Here is a 22,671-nt window from a genome sequence, read left to right on the forward strand (position 1 = left end):
CTGCTTAAGAACTACATGCAATTTTTTTGGTTATTTAGACTTTTCTTCCTAATTTCTATTGGAAAACAGACATTTTGGTCTGTAAGGTTCAAGAAAACATTTTTTCTCAATATGAGTCTTATTGTCCGAAAATATGACTAGAATGGTTTTTATTGTAAACTGTTTCCATCGTTTTTATTGTAAACTGTTTCCACAGCTTTTTAAACATGAATAGAATGAATTTTTTTGTAAATTGTTCCGACAGCTTATAAGCCTACGATTGTTTTTTGGCACTTGTAAATGTTGTTACCGCATAGGTTGATTAACATCTATTGACAGCGTCATTGATAATAGAACTGGATTTTTTGGCACATAAGCACTACGTACTGATGAACCTTCCTTTCCTTCCAGTTAACTACGATTTGGTTTAATTAGATGCCTTTTCCTAATTCCGCTTCGGGGCCTCTAAAAAGGATTAGCACTCTCTCTCTGAGCTGATGAAGTTTTCAGTTCCAATCAACGAGCAACTGAATTGCGATCGCAACCAAAGATGAATTTCCTTATTACAACCAACGTCTCGAGAGTTATCTGAAGAAGTGATTATAAATTTAAAAGGAAATCAAAAGAGGAAATAAGAGTGAAACTCAATAACACGATCAGTATTTTTCTACTCTCACACAGGCGAGTTATTAACGCCATGCATGGATCGAGGGTTTTCGCCAACGAGACGGTTTTTTTAAAATGACCTTTGACGTTCGCCCTATATTTTACGTGTAGGCTCTTTTAAATTTGTTCAGCCAGAACTTGAGGATTTTTGACCCAAATTTTCTGCAATGCATGCAACTGAAAATCAAAATGGGCCTTTATGATCATGTTTTGGAAAGTTTTGCCCCAAAAATTTTGTTCCGAAAATTTTTAGGTGCATCGACGCAAAATGTGTGTCATTTATTACCAAAAAAGGGGGGTCAAGGGGCCGAATACCTTCCCAGTTTGAATAGTTCCGCTGATATGTACAACATAAGGTATTCATCGACGAAGTGATTTCTAATTCATCTAGGTCAAATGGTTTAAGAAACAAACTTCAAGTTTTCACGCTCATTTCTATATTTGGCGGCTAATCTTTCAATTTTTTTCTTAGCTTAGTTCAAATTCATCTGCTTACTGTGCAGCAAATTCCGTTCTCTGATGACAAAAGTGCAATTAGCCTCCAAATAAAAGGTTATGAGCTAGAATTTTAGGAAGAAATGAGGTACCTTGCGAAACTAAGGTATAAGCAACATCTAGCTTAACTTAAAAAAGCTCTCAAACCTCACGGCCAAAATTTATCACTACAGAATGTTTTCCTATAAAAAGTATCTAGTTAGACTTCCCAACGTATGTGGAGCTAGTATTGCAAAATGTAGTTGTTTTACGGATTAGCCAATAAAACGGAGTTTAATAAAGGAAGCTTAAAACGGAGCTTAATATAGGAAAGATATTTCACCTGTGATCTCTTTTCATGAAGTAATGGGAATTGGAAATTTGCCATTTGGGTTAGTTAATATACGGATTATTTCCTGTTCCATTATGGCGTAGCGTAGCGTATGCAGCAAATTAATCCGGCTCAGATATTGGTCCAAGAGTCGAACCATTTCAAATTTTGATCTTATGTAAAATCAAAAAAGTATTTCAGATACCTCAAGGGGAAGTCAGTTTTGAAGATTGTTGTGGTTCTTGTAATTCACAATTGAAAACATGTCTCACCTATGATTAGGTTTCATTAAGTTAGGGGTCTTTGAAAATGCCAGTTTGAGATAATTGACGCGAGATATATTGCGAACCTATTGCATTATGCTCTCCACTCAAATTTAGTATATTTGGCGCCGAAGACATCTTTAGAAAGTACAAAGGGGAACACTCTGCGCCGAAGACACCTTTAGAAATATAGTGCAAAGGGGGACCCTCCCCCCTAAATCCGCCAGTGAGCTGAGGTATAATATTAAAGCCATTTCAGTCGTGATTTGTCCTCAAAAATAACGTGTTCCATGTCGATAAAAACTGTTTTTTTTTTCTTCTATTTTTCAGACTAATGATGCAGTGTCGAGAAAGATTTAGTGTCGATAAAATACCGAAATTTTTTCATTTTTTAAATTAATGATTTTTTTTCTGACTGGAAATTTCCGGTAGTTGTGGTAGAAATTTTAAATACAAATTTTCTGAGCCTTTATTATCTATGAGTTGGATTATCGTGAATTTAGGAAAGTTTTCAAGTTCTGAAGCTAGAATTTCGAAGCAGGTGCTGTTGTTGTTCTAGGCTCCGATTGGATGTGTGGACCTGAGGCGCTGTGTGGAAGTGGTAGAAGTGTCGAGGAGTGTGTGTGCCATCCCACACGCATTCGCTCTCAACATGCAAGAGCCCTACCAAAGCGACCCCTCCTGTGTCGTCAATTACAGGTATTAAAACTGCTCAAGTTACCATAAGTTGCATAGGGTTGGAAATTTCATTTTTGATTAAGAAAATTTATCGACGCAGAGCTAATTATTCTGACCGAATTGGTTCAAAAGGAGCAAAAAATGCATATTTTTTCAATTAATTTCAAGTTATTTCATTTGCTTATAGTATTAAGAGTTATGAACGTAATGAGTACTTTTATATAGGTCTTGCTGATTTTTTTTCAAGAAAAAATGTGAAAATTTGTTCACGCTCAATTTTGATTTTTCGCAGTTTGACTTGTAATTTTATTAAGTTCATGGCATTTCTATTGTTAAAAGGAAGGCAGTTTCCACTATCGAGCAGCAAAAGTGTAAAAGTAAAAAAAAACGTGATCGACTTCTAATTTCAAAAATGGAAATTAATTAAAAGATTTCCCAGCGAAATAAAAGTTTTACGTATTGATCCAGTTTTTTCAAATTGGGTTAATTGTAACAAAAAAGTGTCCATCAGAAATTTCTCTTCAAATTCAAAGAGCTTTAAGGCCGTCTATTTTGTTCTTCGAAATTCAAAAGTTGAAGATTTTTGAAGAAAAAAGTTTTTTTTTAAGTTTCCTTGCGTTCATTACTCTTTCCAACTGTCAGTTGGCTATGTTCAATTTTTTTAGAATCGATGAACGTTGCTCAGACTCATATTAGTCGTGATGATTTTTTTTTCAGGAAAAGTCTTGAAATTTTCTCAGGCACTAATGTACTTTTTCGCGGTTTGACTTTTGATTTCTTTTTATTTTCAGTTCTTTTTTTGTTGAAAGGAAGGCAAATTCCACTAATGAACAGCAGAATATAAAAGTCCCTAAAAACGTGATCCAATTCTAATTTCGAAATATGAATTCCATTTTCAGATTTACCTGCGAAATAAAAAGTTTTGCCTTAATGCTCCAGTTTTCTCAAATTGGGATAGTTTTGTCAAAAACTGTCAATCTTAAATTGTTCTTAAATTTCAAAGAGTATCAAGGCCATCTTTTTTGGAAATTTGAAAGTAAGTGTTTTTTTTCTGTTTCCTTCCGTTCATTGAATTTTTTCTTATTGTCTGTTGGCTATGTTAGTTCGTTTTGAATTTCAAATATAAAGCTTGAAGGACAACCATTGCTCCCTTTATCGCCTTGTCCATGTAGTTCTCGATTGAACTATTAAAAGACCTGGGTGATTAAATTAATCTAAGAGTTTGGACTTTTTTGCGTTGAACACTAAAGGTGACTATTTCGAATCCACTTCCTAAACCCACCATTTTTTTTAAAAAAAAAGAATACATTGCATAGAATTCATTTTTGGTATATTTGGTGCTTTTCTTAGTTTTTATTGGCTATCAAATTTTAAGTGCCAGGGAGTGTTTTTTTGTAAATTAGATGCATCTCTTGTCAAGTTCAGATGATTTCATCATTTCGGTTCAACGAAAGTGTTGCAACCAAAGAACTTCCCTTAGTGCTCACTAGCTTTGAAATTGGATAGGCTGTACCATCTATTTTGAATAGACAGAGCACGGTAATTGAATGAGGCATAGAATTTAGTTTCCAAATTTATCAAGTTCTAATTGCAGGTTTTTTTCAATAACTTGAAAGTCATTATTCATTTAAAAGAACTCTAATCAAGGCGTTTTCCCTTTGACAAGACGGACGATATTAGATACACTTCAACCGTGGTAGAAGTGCTATTGGTGATATAAGACGAAACACGCATTAATTATCTCGAGTAGAAGTAAACTCTACCTTTTATAAGCAAATATTTTCACGGGTTAACGAATGTGAATCGAGAAAAGTAAGTGGTTCAAACCAATTGAAAATGGAAACTGGATTAATAATATAACCCTTTAGAGCCGTCTTTTCACTTACACTTACACTGAATAATCTTACACTTACTCTTAATCTTGCATTTAAACACCTGAAGTCTTATTCGTTTAACAGCTATCAAAGCCATATTCGTTATTTATTTATGCAAGCTCTTTCGCACTCATTAGCAAAATTGCCAATTGTAAAAAAATCCCTATTAAATTGCTCTTTTGATCGCAGACTAAATCATCATGCTTGACTGAAGAAATTTTTCGGATGGCCGACTTTATAGATAACTCAGAAGGCGCGTTGGGTGCAAATTTGTACTTAATTTGAATTTTGAGAAGAAAGAAAGCATTTACAAGTACAAGGGGAAAGAAAGCATTTTGTGTTTGAAGTACACGGGGAATGTGAAATTTGGCCCTTGATTCGCGCAGTATTTGTTTAATTATGTTTTTTCTCTCCATTTTTTTGCTTCTGTCGATTCGCTTGTTCCGGATACTGGATTTGTTTTCATTCGTCGAATTTCCATAAACCCTTGTCTTACTATGCTGTAGGATCTTCAAACTGCGTGTTGAAGGTCCATTAGACAATCTTTGCCGTTCTCAACGTACCGCTGTTTACACAAGCAAAGCTTGTGTTATAGTATGAACTATCTTTTTTTTCCAACCTAAGTCGCAAATATTGTTGCCACGCAAATATTGTTGCGATAAATTGTTTTCATTTTGAAAGTGTTCATCTTGATCAATAACCAGCAATTAAGTACAGCCAATGCTAAGGATATTAAAACCGACTATTATTGCTCCGACTTTCGTAACGAAAGTAACGGAATATTTGTGCTCGGGTGGTTTTTTTTTCTTCAGACAAATTTCGACATTTTAACTAGCCATTTATGACGGAATTTTTTTGTAAATATTATTCGAAAGCTATTGTTGTACTGAGCTTAAATTTGGAAAGATATTTTACCTGTAATCATTTTTCGTAAAGTTGTGGGGGTTAAAAAAAAATTGTCATTTTGGCCTATTTGGGACAATTAACAAAAAAATCTCAAATTAAAAAAATTCATTTTATTTTTATTATATTTAATTTTTTCAAATTATTACTGCTCCATAGACTGCTCTATAAATTGAGGCATGTTAGTTTGTCTTTTTTTTGAAATTGACTGGTACTGCTAATTTTTTAGACTCAAAGTTCTACTCATTCAGTTTTTCCCAGTAGCGTTATCGGTCATTCGCCTCTGTGTTAAATTTCGACTACTAGCTTCGTGCGTTTTTCTGCTGTTGTTTGGGGGCTCTCTTCACAATCTTATCACGTTTTGAGGCTTGTTTTTAGACAGCATTTTACCTAAAATTTTCGTTTAGCTTTAGTTAAGAGAGCACCAAATAAAAAACTTAAATTATTATGGGGACAATCGTTGTATAAAAATCGTAAAAGAGGATGGAAAATGGATCTTTTGGCGTGAGATTGGTATCATGCCATAATCAACTGAATACGATTATGGTCGTATTTTTTCATTGCAACTTCAGCACAATTGAATTCGCACGTTGCTAAACTTCATTTCTATTAATAGTACGAATTAGATATTTTATCAATTAAATGATCTTATGGCATATATCTCAAATATAAAAACGGGACAGGCTTGTATGAACAAGAAGTGAATGCCGTTTAATTTTTAATCATTTTCGAACATTATTATTAAACTATAGAATTCAAGACCACCCATAAAGTTTCCTAGAAGAAAAACAATTTTTTTTCCATCAAATTTACCAGTACTTGTTTAAGAATCAGTCCTATGCTGTCAAACTTTAGGTTAAGGACAAACTGCAATTGCGGTTTTTGGAGAGATTTTGATGCCATTTGGGAAATTGCCAATCAAACTAAGTGCAATTAAATTCAGAAAGGGAAGAAGTTATATCAGAGAAGTTATGTCCGAGAGAAAACGACAAAACGAAGAAAATATTTGTTCTTTTTTTAGTTGATAACTAAAATTACAACTAATGTGCCTCATGACTGTAGAAAAAAATGTCTGTCATAAGTTTGATATGATAATTAATTCATTTTAGCAGTGACGTGCGCAGAATTTTTCTAGGGGTTTCGGAAAATTTTAATTTTGTCGACCTTTTTTTTTAGTTCGACCAATTTGGTTTTCCGAACTCTCCAAAAACTCTATTAGGACCCTATTTTTAAAAACAAATTTCAGCAGTGTCGTGTGTTAAGCACCGCCTGCACACACGAAAAAATCCCCCTCCAAAGTTAGCCTAGGTTCATTCTCCTAGGTGTGATGCTTCTTATTTTATTTTCCTTAGTGCCATCATTATGTATGCAAAAGTGAAGCATAACGGAAACAGTAATTGATCTGGTGTCAGATGGTAATTGTAACGCGTATTTCGGGAAGGGATTTCTGCCATATTAGGTTTCTATCCGTTTTAGACAGCTGCTGTGCACGGACTCGAAGGAATCGAAACTAGAGTGGATTCGAAATTTAGAAATCGTCATTCTTAATCTGAAGACCTGGTCTCAATCGTGAACTCCCCTGAGATGATGATGATATACTAGCTTCAATTTATTAATTTCAATTCTTGCCATCGTAACTGAAAAGATGAAGGCAACGAAAGATTAAAACAGCCATTAATTGAAAACTTTGAAATTGTTTTTGCTTCAAGTTTGCAGTTTTGTGTGATTAATAGATTTTATCGTTGAGTGAGTTGATGCTCCAATTTTTGAAGTTTGTCGATTTACATTAATTTTAATTATTGTTATTGTCCATTTGTGAAACTTTGGGAATTAAACCTTTTTAAGCATTGATCTCACCTTGAAAGAAATGAGCAGATTATTTTAGTTTTTCGCTAAATAGGGATGTTTTTTTGGGGTTTCATTAGAGCTTGAAGACCAAAATGGTCACCTTAAGATGGTGTCAACCAAAACCTTCATAATCTACAAATTTCATTCTCACTAACGCGCCATCTTTGGGAACGATTGAAATTCGACTCCCAAAAAAATGAAATTGATAAATTAAGACCAATTAGCAGATGTGTTCTCAATAGGTATTGTAATTACTTGGGGCAAACAGGGGCGTATATAGGGGGATGTGGCACCCTTTCCTCCTCAGAAATTTGACCCAAAGGGGCCACCTTTGATTCTATTTTATGATATCCATTTTTAGCCGATTAACCGTAAAGTTTTACCACCGGCGCTTTCGCCGCCAAAATATACTAATTGTGAAGGAACCTGAATAAGACAAAACCAAAGTTTTTGTCTATAACTTGCCCAAAGAAAGGTCTTTTGTGCAAAAAGAGATCTCGCATAATCAGTTTCATGAGCCTGAAAAGATCGATAAAATTATTTGTAGTCCTCGCGCAAAAATTGTAGATCCGCCCGGGGTCGAAAGTTCAATTTTAGTATGACAAGGTTTATTTCGTATTTCAAAAGTGAAATTCGAATGTGTGAGGGGGTGGAGTGGGGGGATGTGTGAAAAGAGCCTGAAAGGATTGCGAAAAAACGCTTGTTCATAGCTGGCACTAATTAGTTGCTTCCAAAGGGAATACATACAGGTAAGCGCAGATTTCGTTTGACAGGTGGTAAATCGAGATGAGGCTAACGCTGAAAAATGTCTCCGCGTGCTAATTAGTATAGAATTCTCCGATCTATTACCGGTAGTTTCTAACGTTCAGGGATTTCCTGCACCATTTCATGTGGCTTTCTATTAAAAACCACTGAAACAAAGTCAAAGTTAACTTTTCTGTGAATAGTTTTGTCAGTTCACCCCTATAGAGGAATCACAACGGCTGAACCAAACGGATGAGTATCGAACCTCGTAACGAATCCCAACTGTTCACTTTATCGGATTGTCAAATAAATCCATGGACATAATTACAATCGACCAATAGGTCGAACAAAAAAGCCGTGAGCAGGGGGTGAATGTAGTTTTTTTTTCAACACTGAGAAGCTAATTTTCCCAATGATTGCAAGTTTTGCTTATGCAAGTTTTTGAATAAAAAAATCACCTTTTTGACGCGTTAAGCCTCGATTTAGGTGTGCATTTGCGTCGAAGGCGTCTTAAAAAAATTGAAAGTTGGTTGCCCAAAAATGAGTGCCGTAAAATAGTATCACATGGAGTTCCCTATGAGTCATCACAGGGGAGGCTCTAGGGTTTTCTCGAGGCAAAATTCTGTCGACTTTTTTTAGGCTGATCAAATTGATTTTTCGAGCTCTTCCAAAACACTAATAAATCCCTGTTTTGGCCAAATTTTGTGCGCCGCAGGCAAAATTTAAAAAAAAACTGGCATAAAAAGGCGTTTTTAGGCACTTTTTGAAAAAATTTGACGAAAAAATCTCGTTTTTTTTACGCATGCGCCCCCCCCCTCAATATTTTTAGGGTCCGTCACCAAAAATGGATATTTCGAAATGGTTCAAAAGGGGGAACCTTTGGGTCGGCAGGGGGTCGAATCTGCCGGCCCTAAATCCGCCCCTGGGTCATCAACATCATCATCATCATTATCGATAGTTAAAGACATTGATCAGATAATCGACGATGGGTGATTTCTAATTAATTCCTGAAATAACTAAGGCTGCCATCTCAGAGTTCCATAGAAGTTGCAAAAATTACGGGCCAATTTGGAAATGCTACTAAAAAAGATGATAAATTGATACTTTGTTTTTGCTCAAACACCATTTGAAGTTTGTTTTTGTTGTAACGAAATTATTTTGCATTTAGCGAGGAAATATAATGATAATCGGCCGTGTTTTTGTAGCATCAATTCGTAGCTCTTTCTAGAAATGGAATGAGTGTCCAGATGACGTACGTCATATATAAAGTTTGTTTCAATTCTTCGAAATTTCTCCACCATACTTTGATTTTCAAGCTAAATTACAGTTATTCCCTCTACCCCACATTTGATATTCAATTTTGAAAAAGTAATTTAGCGTTGTCATAAAGTAATAAAATTTTGCATGGCTAGAAAACTAGCCCTTTGAACAGCTTTTTGTTCATAGTTTTCACCGTAACATTATACTTTTAGCCATTATAAGACGTTGAACTACTAAGAAAAAAATTCAAAATGAGAGAGGGACTTTGAAAAAAGCCCAAGTTACATCATTTTAACGTTTTCTTAATTCTAAGATCTAGATTACGCTTGTCTAGCTTTCTGCTATGTCATCAATGAGGTTTTTCACCCTTACGATTAGCAAGGGTACTGCAATTGGGTACTAGACTTTTTTCCAGTAAAAAAAATTTAGGCACAGAATGTTCAAATGTGTATAAATGGTAAGTTTCGGATATGCTCAACTTCAGACATGCTCAATATCTTGAAAATTCGAATAAAACTACCTTCATTTAGGTAGTAATAGGTGTAGTCGTAGTCTGTTTCCGACGTTCATTTGTTTTCAAATCATTTTCTCGAAAAAATGTTCATATTTTTCGGATTCGTGGTTTTCGGCCTAGTTTCCGTCGGTCCATTTCACGATTTTTTAAAAATGATTTTTTTTATTTGCTAATGTTTTTTTGGCTTTTTTTGCTAAGCATGGATTTTATATAATTTATGATTTTTATGAGCTTATATTTTCTGGCATAATGACCTTATTTTGCTTTGTTTCGAGAACAAAAGTTTCTGCTGAACAAAATCAGGTATTATTACATATGCGAGAGCAAGTGTCTTGAAATCGGGAACAAAACTTTTTCCAGTAAACAACTTCCGGTTCCTTCTCATTTTGCCTAGAGCTAACGCCGTCGCCTTTGTAGCCTAAGGTCTTGGGGTCGACTTTCGCCCGGACCTTGTTTTTTTTCGGTATATATGCAATTGAAAAAAAATGGTAAAAATTGAATTGTTGGACAACCGTTTTTCTGCTAAAATTTTGTCGTCTTAGTTGTCCTGTAAACAGTTTTCAATGCAAGTGCAAAAGTTGTTCTTTTTAGGTCCAGAGAGTCGGACTTGAAACTTTAAAAAAAATTAAATCAACTCGGTTTTCGGCTCAACATGCATCTGCTCAAAAATTGTCAGCTTAGTTACCACATCACTGATTTTTTTTCTTATGCTGTAGGCAAATTCTTTTGTAGTTGAAAGTGCAAGTGTTGTTGATTTTAGTCTCAGGTGGAACTTAAAAATGAAATCATAATTTTTCTGTTCAAAGATTGCCCGCTTTATTTTTTCTTTGCAAGTTTTGTGTCCGTTGCTAATTTTATTTTCAAATTGCTTACATGTTAGCCTAGAATGAACTTCTATCAGGAAATACGAAAATTTAAATTTTGGTGGAACTAGTTTTTTTTAACGCTTTCCATTTTTTTGACTTCTTATGTTTGTTACTTTTGCGTTTAATCGCAAAAGGTGCGAGGCTCAACTTCGCCTCTGTGTTATATGTTGCTTTTTTTTTAGAAATATCTAATGACCCAAATAGAAGGCGAGTGGGTGGATGCAAACGCTGCTGCCAGCTTCCGAAATAAAGGTAATTCCATTAAACTGTGGAGTTGAGCTTTGTTGAGACAGTGATAACGTCACTTCAGAATCAAAAGACAGCCCAGTGCTCTAATTTACAGAGGAGATTTTTCACTGAATTAACTTCGTTGAATCATAAAATACAGAAGAAAAAAAATGCTACGAACAAAACTACCACGGAGTTAGGACACCCATAACTAAAATAGTTATCATTCTAAGATTATTGTTCGTTTGACGGCTTTGTGAACGTAATATATTTTGATTTTCGATCCATTAATTCACTTTTGTTTGATGCGCTGTAATTCAGAAGGAATCGTGGACGCTGCTGAATTTCTTCCCGTAAAAATTAGGTTATCCGTAGAGTTTTCACACAGCATACGGGGTTCAGGTTGAGCAGACAATCTTATTGAGGCCCCAACGTTATTTGAACTGTCATAGAAACATTGAAAATTTCAAGTGCTGAGTATTTTAGATGGCATTTTTTTTATCTCCACTATTTCATTTATTCGTGAGGAGTAAAGGGACCACATCATAATTAGTACGGTACGTTTCACCCTCACATATTTGGTTCCAGCTTTATTACAAGACTGGGCGTGAGTACGTAAAAGACTATCTTTTTTGAACATTACTTGAACTATTGGCACAGGTCAAAAAGCTTAAATCAGCGCCTTCCCCTATCGGAATTGGCAACGCCGTAGGCTCAAATGGCCCGTTAGTGCAAAGATTTACATGGACACGCTTTTTTTAACACAAATCGTTATCTCTAATCCTGATCAATATCTAGTCTGAATTAATGGACTCCAGATAGGCAATCTCTTAATAAGATAAACTTCCGCATACTGATCAACAAATCAAATCAGGGAAAGTGAAAAAGATTTGTTAATCTGGGTCGTTTTCGATTGCATCAATGCATTTGAAAAATAAATCTGGTATCAAACGCTCTAACTATTGTGAAGCGTACTGCGTAATTTCAAATAATTTCCAAATATAATCTGAAGTTTTACTCAATTTTGGCAAGCGAAATAAATATTAAAAATTACAAAACGGCGCTTTGGTGAAGCAAAAAATCCTCGCTTTACTTGAAAAATAGACCATAACCTCAACCAAAGAGCGTAATCTAAAAATCTTATCTAATATAATTTTATGAAAAGAGCGTAAATTATACCAGGGCAAATCGAGGAGTTTCTTGTTAGTGGTTCTTTGAAAATTTTTCAAAAACTTAGCTAACCTGTTTTTAAGAATCAATGAACGTAGTTCAGACTCATCCAAAATTTTTCCAAAAATGCTCTGAAAACAAAAGAAGCGCATTCATAATTATAAAAGCACATATGAATGCCGTCAGGTATATATGCGCTTTTTGAGTTCAATTCAAGTTCATTTGCTGGGCAAAATGAAATCTCCAATTATAAACACGAATATGCCGTAAAAAAAACGTCATCGATCTCTATTTAAATTTTCAATTACGCTAACGAGCAGCTAGTGTTTTAGTGTGAATCTTCTTTTTTTTCTAGTTAACTCGTAAATAAAAGTTTTCATTAAAGGTGTTCACTTCTCTGCCTTTCGCTAGAATCAAGATCTGTACAATTGGAAATTTCATAGCATCTGTCATTTGTTCGCGGCTTTATCTGTGGCTAGTGTTTCGGAAGGACTAAGCGTCCGTGGATGAGTGGTTAGTGCGTTAGCCTCAGAATCTCTAGGTTGCAGTAGGTCGTAGGTTCAAGTCCAAGAAAGTGTACTAATTCGAGGCTTATTTTTACTTTTTCTTAAAGTTCTCTTTAGAACTCTAGAACTGCTTTTTGTCGTGCTCGCTAGTGTTTGCCTCTGTTTTAATTTCAAGATTTCCCAGCGGAATGAAAACTTTTAGTGATAATCCAGTTTTTTTTTCAAGTTATTTTAATTTCATTATAAAAATTCCAACTATTTGAAACTCAAAGATCTTTAAGTTGAAAGCTTGTGATACTCAAAGAACTGTAAGTTGAAGCATATGTCTTTTTTGAAAATTGATTTTTTTTTCAAAAACAAGTCTTTGCGTTTGTTTGCTTTCCTATTTTGTTGTTCCCTTGCTTTCATTGAATCTTTTATTAATATTTAACTGCTCTAACAGGCTAGTATAACAGTAATGATTGATGTAAAATTGTATTTACAACCACTAAACATAAGCCTGAGAGATAGTCTTGAGACTTTGTATTCTTTTTTTAGACTTCTCTGAGCAAAACAAATCAAATTGTTTTCTCAATTTGCGAACTCCGGTTTTCATCGGTACTTGCCAAAAAATTCTCGAAATATACGAGCTTAGTTTTCATAAAAAATAAAGACAAAAGAGGAAATATGAAAGTTAACGTGTTGGGAAATTACAATAAAAATTCCATCTGTATAATATGTTCAATAGATGTTCATTGTTCAAAATGAAGTTATCGATGAAAAGGTATTTCTTTCTGTTCAAAGCTGATTTGGAAACTTTCTGGCTAAACTATTTTTTGTTTCTTTGCGTTCATGGACTTTTTCAAACTGTCTGTTGGCTATGTTTATATAGTCGACCCACTTGATTTTCCAAATTTTCTCAAAACACTACAAAAAATCTATTTATAATGCAACTTTTCAATAAATTGGCAAAAATTGACGTTTTGCGGCACTAACAATGCAAACCTTGACGTAAACAGTCCAAAGTGCTTGAGTTTTTGGACTCAAATTATTTTTCAAAGCTACATTATGAGGTCAAACTGTGCATTTTGTGAATTGCAGGGAAACATTGGCACGAACGTCGGTTACAGTTTCATAATGCTTCATCAACATACAGTTATTTTAAAAATCAACGAGCCAAAAGTCAAATTTTGTCCAATAAACCAATCATTTTATAAAAAAAATTACTGAACTCTGAGTTGGTTTTTAGTTTGTAGCTGAATAAATTTTCAACTTTTTGGTATCTTAAAAAAACTGCGAAATGGTATAGTTAAGATTTATAACTTTTCAATAACAATTTTTTAAACTAAAATTTTAAACTTCCTGTGCTGCCAACGAAAATTTTTCCGCATATAGAGCTTTTCTCAACTAAATTCCGCGACATCATTGACTTCTAACGCCCTAATTAGCATTGGAAAGCACGTTACAATAATGCAAAAAGCCCACTAACAAAAATGATTAAAAAGTAGTAAAAAATTGCGGAAAAAATGGCAAATTTAATTGTACGTGAAACTGAAAAGCTTATTATCGTTTTTATTTGTTCTCTGAAACTCTAATTTTGACGACATAAGTTTTTTAGTTTGCTTAAGTTAATTCGCGTTTTTCCTACTCAGCAATTTTTCTAAAGTTTGTCAATTATTTTACAATACCAGAAAACATATATAACAGAATGATGAAAAATTTTAACATCAAAATTAGGCTGCAATAAGAGGAACCCAGGATAAACCTGACGGCCTTTGTCATTGGTGCGAGAAGAGTCCTGAAGAGGGTACAATTTGTTCGCATCTTTAAAAGTCAGGCGAGAACATTTTTTTCAGTTTTCTTAGACTAATCCGAACTGCTGAAATTAGTTGTTTATAAAATAGAATTAAATTTAGGTTGACTTGAACTAAATTGAAATGAACGAGATGCACCTACATGACCGGAGCCTCGGATTTGCTAATATTTTTAACTCTTTGTAATTCATCTGTTTTCTTTTTGCTGCTTATTGATCTATTTGAAATTTTAAACTTAGAGGAAGCATTTCAATGGCATACTCCCTAGTGGAAAGTTTTTTGTGGCAATGGCTGCAAAAATCATTAATATTTCATTAACGTCTGAGCAAATATTAGGGGATTAGTGATGTGAAAGAAATGAAGAGATGAATATGACATGTGAACTAATTTTGAAATTTAATTCAAGTGAAAAGTTTGAAATGTCCTGTATTTTACTTGCCAAATTAAATTTGCAATTATTTTTCAATCGCAAATGATCGTCTAGTTTTATAGCGAAGTTCGAACGAAAAAAGTGTGAAACATATCGTTTCATAGATTTACCAAAAGGTCCTAGCCCAGGAAGTTCGAACCAAGGCGTAACTTTTTAACTGAACATATTTGAAGGATTTTTGAACCTTCTTGTTTGTTTAAATGGATGTTGCGTTTTATTTTAAATATAAGGAAAATTCTTGATCTAACATCAACTCGGGCATCGCTGTGGATCTCCAATTTGTATTTGTTCCGACTGGTTTTAGAGAAACAAGGCTGCTCGTATATCAGGGCAAAACCGTTAATGTTCGGTCTGTCCCTTAATCCATGTGAAATAGTTTTTTGTTAAAAAATATTGAAAAACTATAAATTTTGGACAATATCAAGGTGTGAAAATTTTAGTGGTACAAAGTGTACATCAATTAGTCGAGCATGGCCAAAATGGCAATTTCCAAGCTCTAAAATTTAACAAAAAAACGGAGGTAAATTATCTTCTTAAATTTGATTTCAGGTAGTCGATGTCTTCAATGGGGCATAAAATTTTTTGTTAAACACTGTTTTTTTGATCGCCAAAAAATGACTGAATAAGAAAACACAGCAAGCATAAATATTCCGTTTTCTTGGAAAGTCAGAACAATGAGGGAATATTTGAGCTCGAGGTGTTTTTTTTCTTCTGACAAATTTGGACCTTTTAACTAGCAGTGTTTGATGGAATTATTTATATCAATCAAAAAATATTTTTCTCCTCAAATTAAAAATTTTTTTTAGCTGTGATTAGTTTTCGTAAATGTTTGAGGGTTTACAGGTTGCCAAATTGGGACATTTAACGCGCGATATATTTCGTGCTATTAACGCGTAAGCGAAGGTTCAGTTCATCCTGAAAATCGTTTCAAATTGTATAGAGGCATGCTTTTTGGTGAATTTGATAGTTTGCGATTCTCATGCAAAATATATCACCTTGTATTCTACATAGCTAAAAAATTAAGGTTTTGAAATGAAGTTCAATTACATATAAGTCAATCAGATTTCCCGATACTAATACCAACCCAAATATTCCGGCTTTCTATCTCTTTGTTACATATGAGAAATTTGGTTGTCAAGGAGCACAACAAAAGAATTGCTTTGGTTTTTAATCGGTTTTTGTTGTGAAATAGTAGTGAAATTAAATAACTTGTCATCACAGTCATTGATTTTAATATATTTAAAACTATCTTTTTAATCTATTTAATCTATTTAAGCTAGCAAAATTTTAATCTACTTTATCTATATGCTATTACATACAGCCCCGGAAATGAAAGCTAAAAAGTGTGAAAATAAAATTCATAAAATGAAGTTAAAATAGGAAGTAAAAATAAATTTGGAGTTTTCTCAATTCAAGTGGTTGACTCATGTTAATAATTACCACAAATATTTTTTTGCAAAAATGGATAATTCGTTGCATGTCAAAAAAATTGTTTATTCCAAGCCGTTAATTTATTGCCTTATAAGATCCAAAGCGTCTAAAATAACATGAAAAACGAAAAGAAACGCATATCAGTTTTTCTAAATATTGAGACAATTTTCTGATTCTATAGAACCCAAATCACGCAGGCTTTTTTTGAGGTATATAGCTATGAGGTTGTGATACCCAGCCAACGCCATAGTTCCTTTTGCTTTATTTCTGGAAGTAGATGGAAGAAAAATCAATGGGATTCATGCATGAGGACAAAGTCACGTTGCATTTTTCCGAAAGAAAAACAACAACAATCGGATGCCCCTCATCAAGCATTCTTGGCTGATGGGCCCTAATTTTGTTCAAAGATGCCTTCGCCGCAAATACAAACTAATTGTAAGAGGAGCGCGCTCCAAAAAAAACGCAATTTTTGGTTAAAATTTTCCAAAAAGTGCTCAAAAACATTTTTTGACCTATTGATTCAAAAAATTTGCCTGCGATAAAAAGAACTTTCGGTCAAAATAGGATTTTTATAATTTTCTGGGAGTGCTCGGAAAATCAATTTGGTTAACCGAAAAAACTGATATGCGTTTTTTTGCTTCACTAAACTGAAGTAGATGGAAGAAAAATCAATGGGATTCATGCATGAGGACAAAGTCACGTTGCATTTTTCGGAAAAAAATACAACAATCGGATGCCCCTCATCAAGTATTCTTGGCTGACGGGTCCTAATTTTGTTGAAAGATGCCTTCGGCGCAAAAACAAACTAATTTTAAGAACCGCGGGCTCCAAAAAAAACGCACTTTTTGGTCAAAATTTTCCAAAAAAAGCTCAAAAACATTTTTCGACCGATTTTTTCAAAAAATTTGCCTGCGATAAAAAAACTTTCGGTCAAAATAAGATCTCTAGAATTTTCTGGGAGTGCTCGGAAAATCAATTTGGTTAACCTAAAAAAGTCGAAAAAATTTAAAAGTCCTACCCCGCCCCCATTGAGACATCCATTTTTGGCTGACGGAGCCTAAAACTGTTCAAAGATGCCTTCGGCGCTCATTATACTAATATGAAGGGGAGCGTGCTCCAAAAAACGCAATTTTTTGGTCAGAATTTTCCAAAAGATGCTCAAACATTTTTTTAATCTATTTTTTTTTCAAAAATTTGCATGCGATAAAAAATTTTGGTCAAAATCTGATCTTTATAATGTTCTGGGAGTGCTCGGAAAATCAATTTGGTTAACCTAAAAAAGTCGACAAAATTTTCGAAAAAATTTAAAAGTCCTTCTCCGCCCCCATTGAGACATCCATTTTTGGCTGACGGAGCCTAAAATTGTTTAAAGATGCCTTCGGCGCTCATTATACTAATATGAAGGGGAGCGCGCTCCAAAAAAAAACGCAATTTTTTGGTTAGAATTTTCCAAAAGATGCTCAAACATTTTTTTTAATCTATTTTTTTTCAAAAATTTACATGCGATAAAAAATTTTGGTCAAAATCTGATCTTTATAATGTTCTGGGAGTGCTCGGAAAATCAATTTGGTTAAACAAAAAAAGTCAACAAAATTGAAAAAAAAATTTAAAAGTCCAATCCCCACCCCCATCGAGAAAATTCTAGATCCACCGCTACTATCAGCTGTTGCTATAAATTCAAAAATTTTGTCAACCTTACTTTAATGTCGACCAAATAGATTTTCCGAGCTCTTTTAAATAACAATAAAGACACTTTGACCAAATGTTCTGCGACGCATGCAAATTTTTTTTTGAAAAAAAAACAGGCCAGAAAAGCGTTTTTTGGCACATTTTTGAACATTTTGACGAAAAATTTGCAATTTTTTGGCGCAAGAACACAAATTAGTATATATTGGCGCTAAAAGCCCCCTTTAGAAAACTCAAGGTTGGGTCGGCCATAAAAAGATGTCTAAAAAGAACCATAGGGGGCTCTGTGAGCGGACAGGGCGTCACCCTAAATCTGCTTCTGATATATACTCATTAGCAGATTAGGGGGGGGGGGGGGGCGTTGAGGAAGGACGCTCTCTCCTCTCAGGGATTCGACCCCCTGCCGACCCAAAAAGTCCCTCTGTGTACTATTTTGAGAAATCCACTTTTGGCTTACTGACCCTAAAATTGTTCAAAAGAGGCCTTCGGCGCCAATATTTACTAATATAGAGGGGAAGCGCGCGCCAAAAAACGCAATTTTTACTTTTTTTGTTCGAAATATCCCAAAAAGTGCCTAAAAACGCCTTTTTTCCTGTTTTTGCTAATTTTTGTCTGCAGGGCAGAAATTTTTTTCCAAAACACGGTCTTTTTAGTGCTTTGGGAGAGCTCGGAAAAATCAATTTAATCAACCCAAAAAAAAGGTAGACAAAATTTTTGAAAACTTTTTGAAAATCCTCCCCATCTCTGCAAAAAATCCTAGTTCCGCCCCTGTATATAATTTTTGCAGCTTTAGAATGAAATCACAATATTTAAGAAACTGAACCCGGAAAATTTCAGAGTCACATATAAAACTTCTTAAAACAAAATTTGGAGCTTTCCCTAGCCAGGTTGAAATATCGGAGTAATGAAAAAAAATCCAATTTTTTTTGAAATACGAAGTACAATCAGTTACATCTTGAACCAAATTGCAGGAAGAAAAGATATCCGTTTTTTATCATTTCTCTTCTAGACTTGGAAGTCCTTCCCTTGGATAAGATAATATCAGCAAAAGATAAACTTCCCTCTACGTGCTCTTAAATGAGGACTATCAATAATGAAATTTGAAAAATTGCGTCGATTAAATGAAAAGATGATATCCGAGTGGCAAACGTAAAATTATTGTCAGATAAAACATTTGCTTATCAAAGCACTACATTTTAATTAACATCAGAAGTCAAAAGTATGTAGTGTGCAAAAATGCGTCACTACTTGTTACAGCTCATTGAGTTCTCTAATTTCAGTCCGAATGCTTTTTATAGAAAGACGATTTATTCACGAGGGAAAGGTCCAACATATGAGCTGTTCAGTAAGTCGCGTAGAGCCGTTACTGTCCTCCTGCTTAAAATATACATGCAGTTTTTTTGTTATAATTTTTTGGGCTGGGTTTTGTTGCATCTTTAAAGAGAATCGCTGTTGTACTCCTGGTTAAATTTTACGTGCATTTGTTGTGTCTCTTTTGGGCTGAAAAAAATGTTGGTTCACTCTCAGGCAGGAAACCCAGATCATGCTGGGTATCAAACCACCGGGCCCTTTGACTGACTGGCGAATCAGACTGACTCATTTCACAGTCTCTCCTCGATTGATGAGTTTTATGAACAGAAAAGAGTGTTCGAGAAGATATTTCTTCAATATTTCATTATTAGACTATAAACTCACCCCTGATCAGTCAAGCAACATTTTACATACCCACGATACAGGGTGATCCAAAACCTACGAGACTTTTGAAAAGGCTGTGACTTCTAACTGAATTGAAGTGAACACACTAAAATTTAACACGTTATAGACGAGATGTGGAAATTTTATATAAAGTAAAAATTATTCATTTCATGTTGAAAATGTTTCCCGCAATTTTCTTGACATTTAAACATTCGCTTAATAATTCAGGCTGTAGCAGCTGAAATCTGATCCTGTGTGATCCCTTGACAGAAATTTTCAACGCTTGTGATCAGTTCGACAGTGTTCCTGGGGTTTTTCGTGATGAATTGCAGCACAACCAAAGCCCCAGAACCAGTAGTCCAGGGGATTCAGGTCTGGGCTTTGAGCGGGCCAAGGAATTCAGGAATGACGACTGATAATGAGTTCACCAAAAACAGTCTGTAGAAACTGTAATACTGGAGGGGTTGTATGGCATGTTGCGCCGTCTTGTTGGAATCGAATTCTTCTAATATCTCGCCGTGTTCCACAAAAAGGGTCATACTTGGTTCCTGAGCATGTTGAGATAAAGAACTTGGTTGGCCGTTATTGGTCTTCCATTCTCATCTCTGAACCAGAAAAGGCCTATGACGAGGGTTGCAACGTGCCCAAATCCAATCGTTTTGGCTGTTCGACCCACCATTTTTCGTCACTCCAGAGAACCTTCGAGTGAAAGTTTCGATCCTGAGATAAAAACCACAAACAAAATGTTTCTCGAATTTCGTAATTTCTTTCTGATATTTTATGCAGTTTGTTGACTCTGATTGGAACAAACTTTAAGTCTATAAATCCGCCATAAACTGGTTGAGGGGATATCAAGTGCCCTTGATGACGCTCGTATGCTTGATTTGGGGTTGTTTTCATAGTGTGTCGCAACTCTCGGATAATTGTTATTTCGAATCTTTGGTCGACCACCTCTGTTCGTAACCTGTCCCAAAGGCCTGTCTGGAAACCCATGCCATTCACGTTGAAAATCGGTCAAAGTGAACTTGCTTCTTTTCTTTCCCCAAATGGCATATTTTTCAAGAAGTTTTCGCTTGACAGCAATTGCTGACAATTTTTTTGCAAACTGGAGGATAATGAATTTGCGTTGCTCATCACTGCATTTCATTTCTTTGAAAAAATGAACGAGATTGAAAAAAACTGGCGTTATTGTTATTTGTTAACGGATTCTCAAAATTCTGCATCTCATCTATCACCCTGCAAAAAATGAGACTCATACGTCATTTCAGTCGAAAATGACAGCCTTTTCAAAAGTCTCAAAGGTTTTGGAACACCCTGTAGAAAATAGCATCTCACTTATCGGGATCCCCTATTGAATCCACGTGTAAGATCCTGCGAGCACTTACATTTGTTTTTTAACAGCACTCTCAACAGCACTCTCAACAGCACTACATTTGGATAACTCGAGACTTTTTGATACTCATCATGGTCCTCCAACATACTTTTGGGTCAGCCAAAGTAGAGAAAATAAATTAGGGGAGAGGGTTGGACGATCAATGGGTTCAAATTCTTGGAAAAAGGTGAAAGGCATTCGCCTTCTGTAACCAATCGGTGTTTTTTGTGTCCTAGTAATAATACTTGAATTAGTGAGTTAGGGTCCTCAATCAAGAACAGAACGTTGAAATTGAGAACTGAACAACAGGCTTTGATCAATACTGAACAGCTGTAATTTTTAACGTGCTAACTCGGCTTACGTTTTTTTATTATGATCATCTGTTTTGTTGGGGGAACTTGTTTCGATTCAATACTAATATACCCTATTGAAAATATCAATAGGAAATAGGTCAATAGAAAATAAAAACGAATAACTGCCTATGATGCAAATTTATCAATTCAGTCGCAAAAGATATATGAGAAAATTATATTGTTTAGGGTAACGATTAGAATGTTTACAGTTTTGGGTAACAATTTAAATGATTACAAATTTGGGTAACAATTTAAGTGGTTAAACAACAATTATGCATCAATCCATTTTAAAAGCATTTTTGTAAGGATTTGATTCAATGACAAAAATCAGCTCCGAATTGTTTTTAGGGCCTCTTTTTGAGACCGGCGGTAAATTTGCTTCTAATTAGAAACTTATTGCAGACATCTTAATTTTAAAAACAGTTATCAGGACAAATGAAGTTATTGTTGAAATGTGAAACGGTGATTTTTGAAAAGTCAATTGACGAAACTGTGTTTCAGTCCACGTGTAGTTAATCCAAATACCACCGGCTGCTAAGAACTGTAATAGTAACGGAGGTCGTGTCTCTAATTAGCTTTCGCATTCTGTGTCGAGCCTTGGTTGAGAGTGCTGTTAAGGCGAATGGATCCGAACGAAGACTGTCGGTTGCTCGTTCCTGAATTTCTGTGACTCTGTACGAGGCGCGTGATGGAGAATCGGTGTCCGCTCGCATTTCCCTGCTGTTCCATATTAGGCATGGCGCCCTTCCTGGTCGAGATTTTGGTCACGTTTTCGCGAGTGTTCAGTTCACGTGCAGCGAGCAGAATGTAAATCCTTTTGAATTCATTATTCATTAGCTCTGAGAGTATGAGTCGGAAATGCATATCAAATTTTACTATCCAGTTAGCAAAAATGTAGAAAAGCAGCTATTTTTGCAGTGCTTATAAGTTTCAACTTACTTTTTCTTAATCGCATACTTTTTCTTGATACGTATCATATCAATTTTTTTTGAACGATCACAAAATCGTCTTAAATCAAATGTCTATTCTGGTTAGACAGCTTTGAGAGGAACCGAATTCTTTTTTAAATGGCTTTAAACTCAATTTCAAGGATGAAACTTATTAGAACGAAAAAATTAGGCTTGGAAAAGATTTTGAAACCCGAAGTTGGGTGCAAGAATGTTAGCAAGCAGGTCTAATGAAGATTACGCTCCTTTTGTACCAAATGACCAGACTGAAGACCCAAACTTCCAGTAGGTACAATAAAACACACGCAAAAAACCTTACTCTAGGCTGCTCTTTCGCTATTGATATCGAGATCATGATATTCGTGATGCAATACAAAAAGAAAAGAAACACGAACAACACCTGTTTGTCTTGTCGCAGAAATTCGGACACAGCTTTAGCTTGGATGCTGATCACCAGAGCCAAAATGAGAAAGAGAAAGGGAATTACCACGTCCAGTAAGATAAGTTTGAAATTGAAAAAAGCCTTACAGAGTCTTTTCGATTAGTCCACCAACACCGAAGCAAAACTGCCAATATGCACTTTGAAAAATATTTTTAGCCAGATATTAAGTGCAACAAATATTGGCCAAAACTGATTTTTCGCTCTTCGCCCTCAGGGAT

General features: G+C 34.9%; 2 protein-coding genes across 3 annotated transcripts in view; both read left to right on the top strand.

Annotated features, from left to right (window-relative positions):
• Positions 1–6,990, top strand: part of LOC134839383 (anillin-like) — an 87,315-nt gene extending 80,325 nt beyond the window's left edge. For both annotated transcript variants that reach the window (XM_063854913.1, XM_063854914.1), the window contains exons 12-13: positions 2,273–2,412; positions 6,645–6,990. In XM_063854913.1, the coding sequence (XP_063710983.1) occupies positions 2,273–2,412; positions 6,645–6,741 (237 nt within the window). In that variant the 3' untranslated portion in view covers positions 6,742–6,990. The remainder of the gene's footprint in view (positions 1–2,272; positions 2,413–6,644) is intronic.
• LOC134839392 (V-type proton ATPase 21 kDa proteolipid subunit c''-like) overlaps positions 1–22,671 on the top strand; it is a 327,751-nt gene that overhangs the window by 29,446 nt on the left and 275,634 nt on the right. The gene's annotated exons all lie outside the window — the stretch shown is intronic.

Source organism: Symsagittifera roscoffensis, chromosome 2 (assembly GCF_963678635.1).
Source record: "Symsagittifera roscoffensis chromosome 2, txSymRosc1.1, whole genome shotgun sequence".
In the NCBI taxonomy this organism is placed as follows: Eukaryota; Metazoa; Xenacoelomorpha; order Acoela; family Convolutidae; genus Symsagittifera; species Symsagittifera roscoffensis.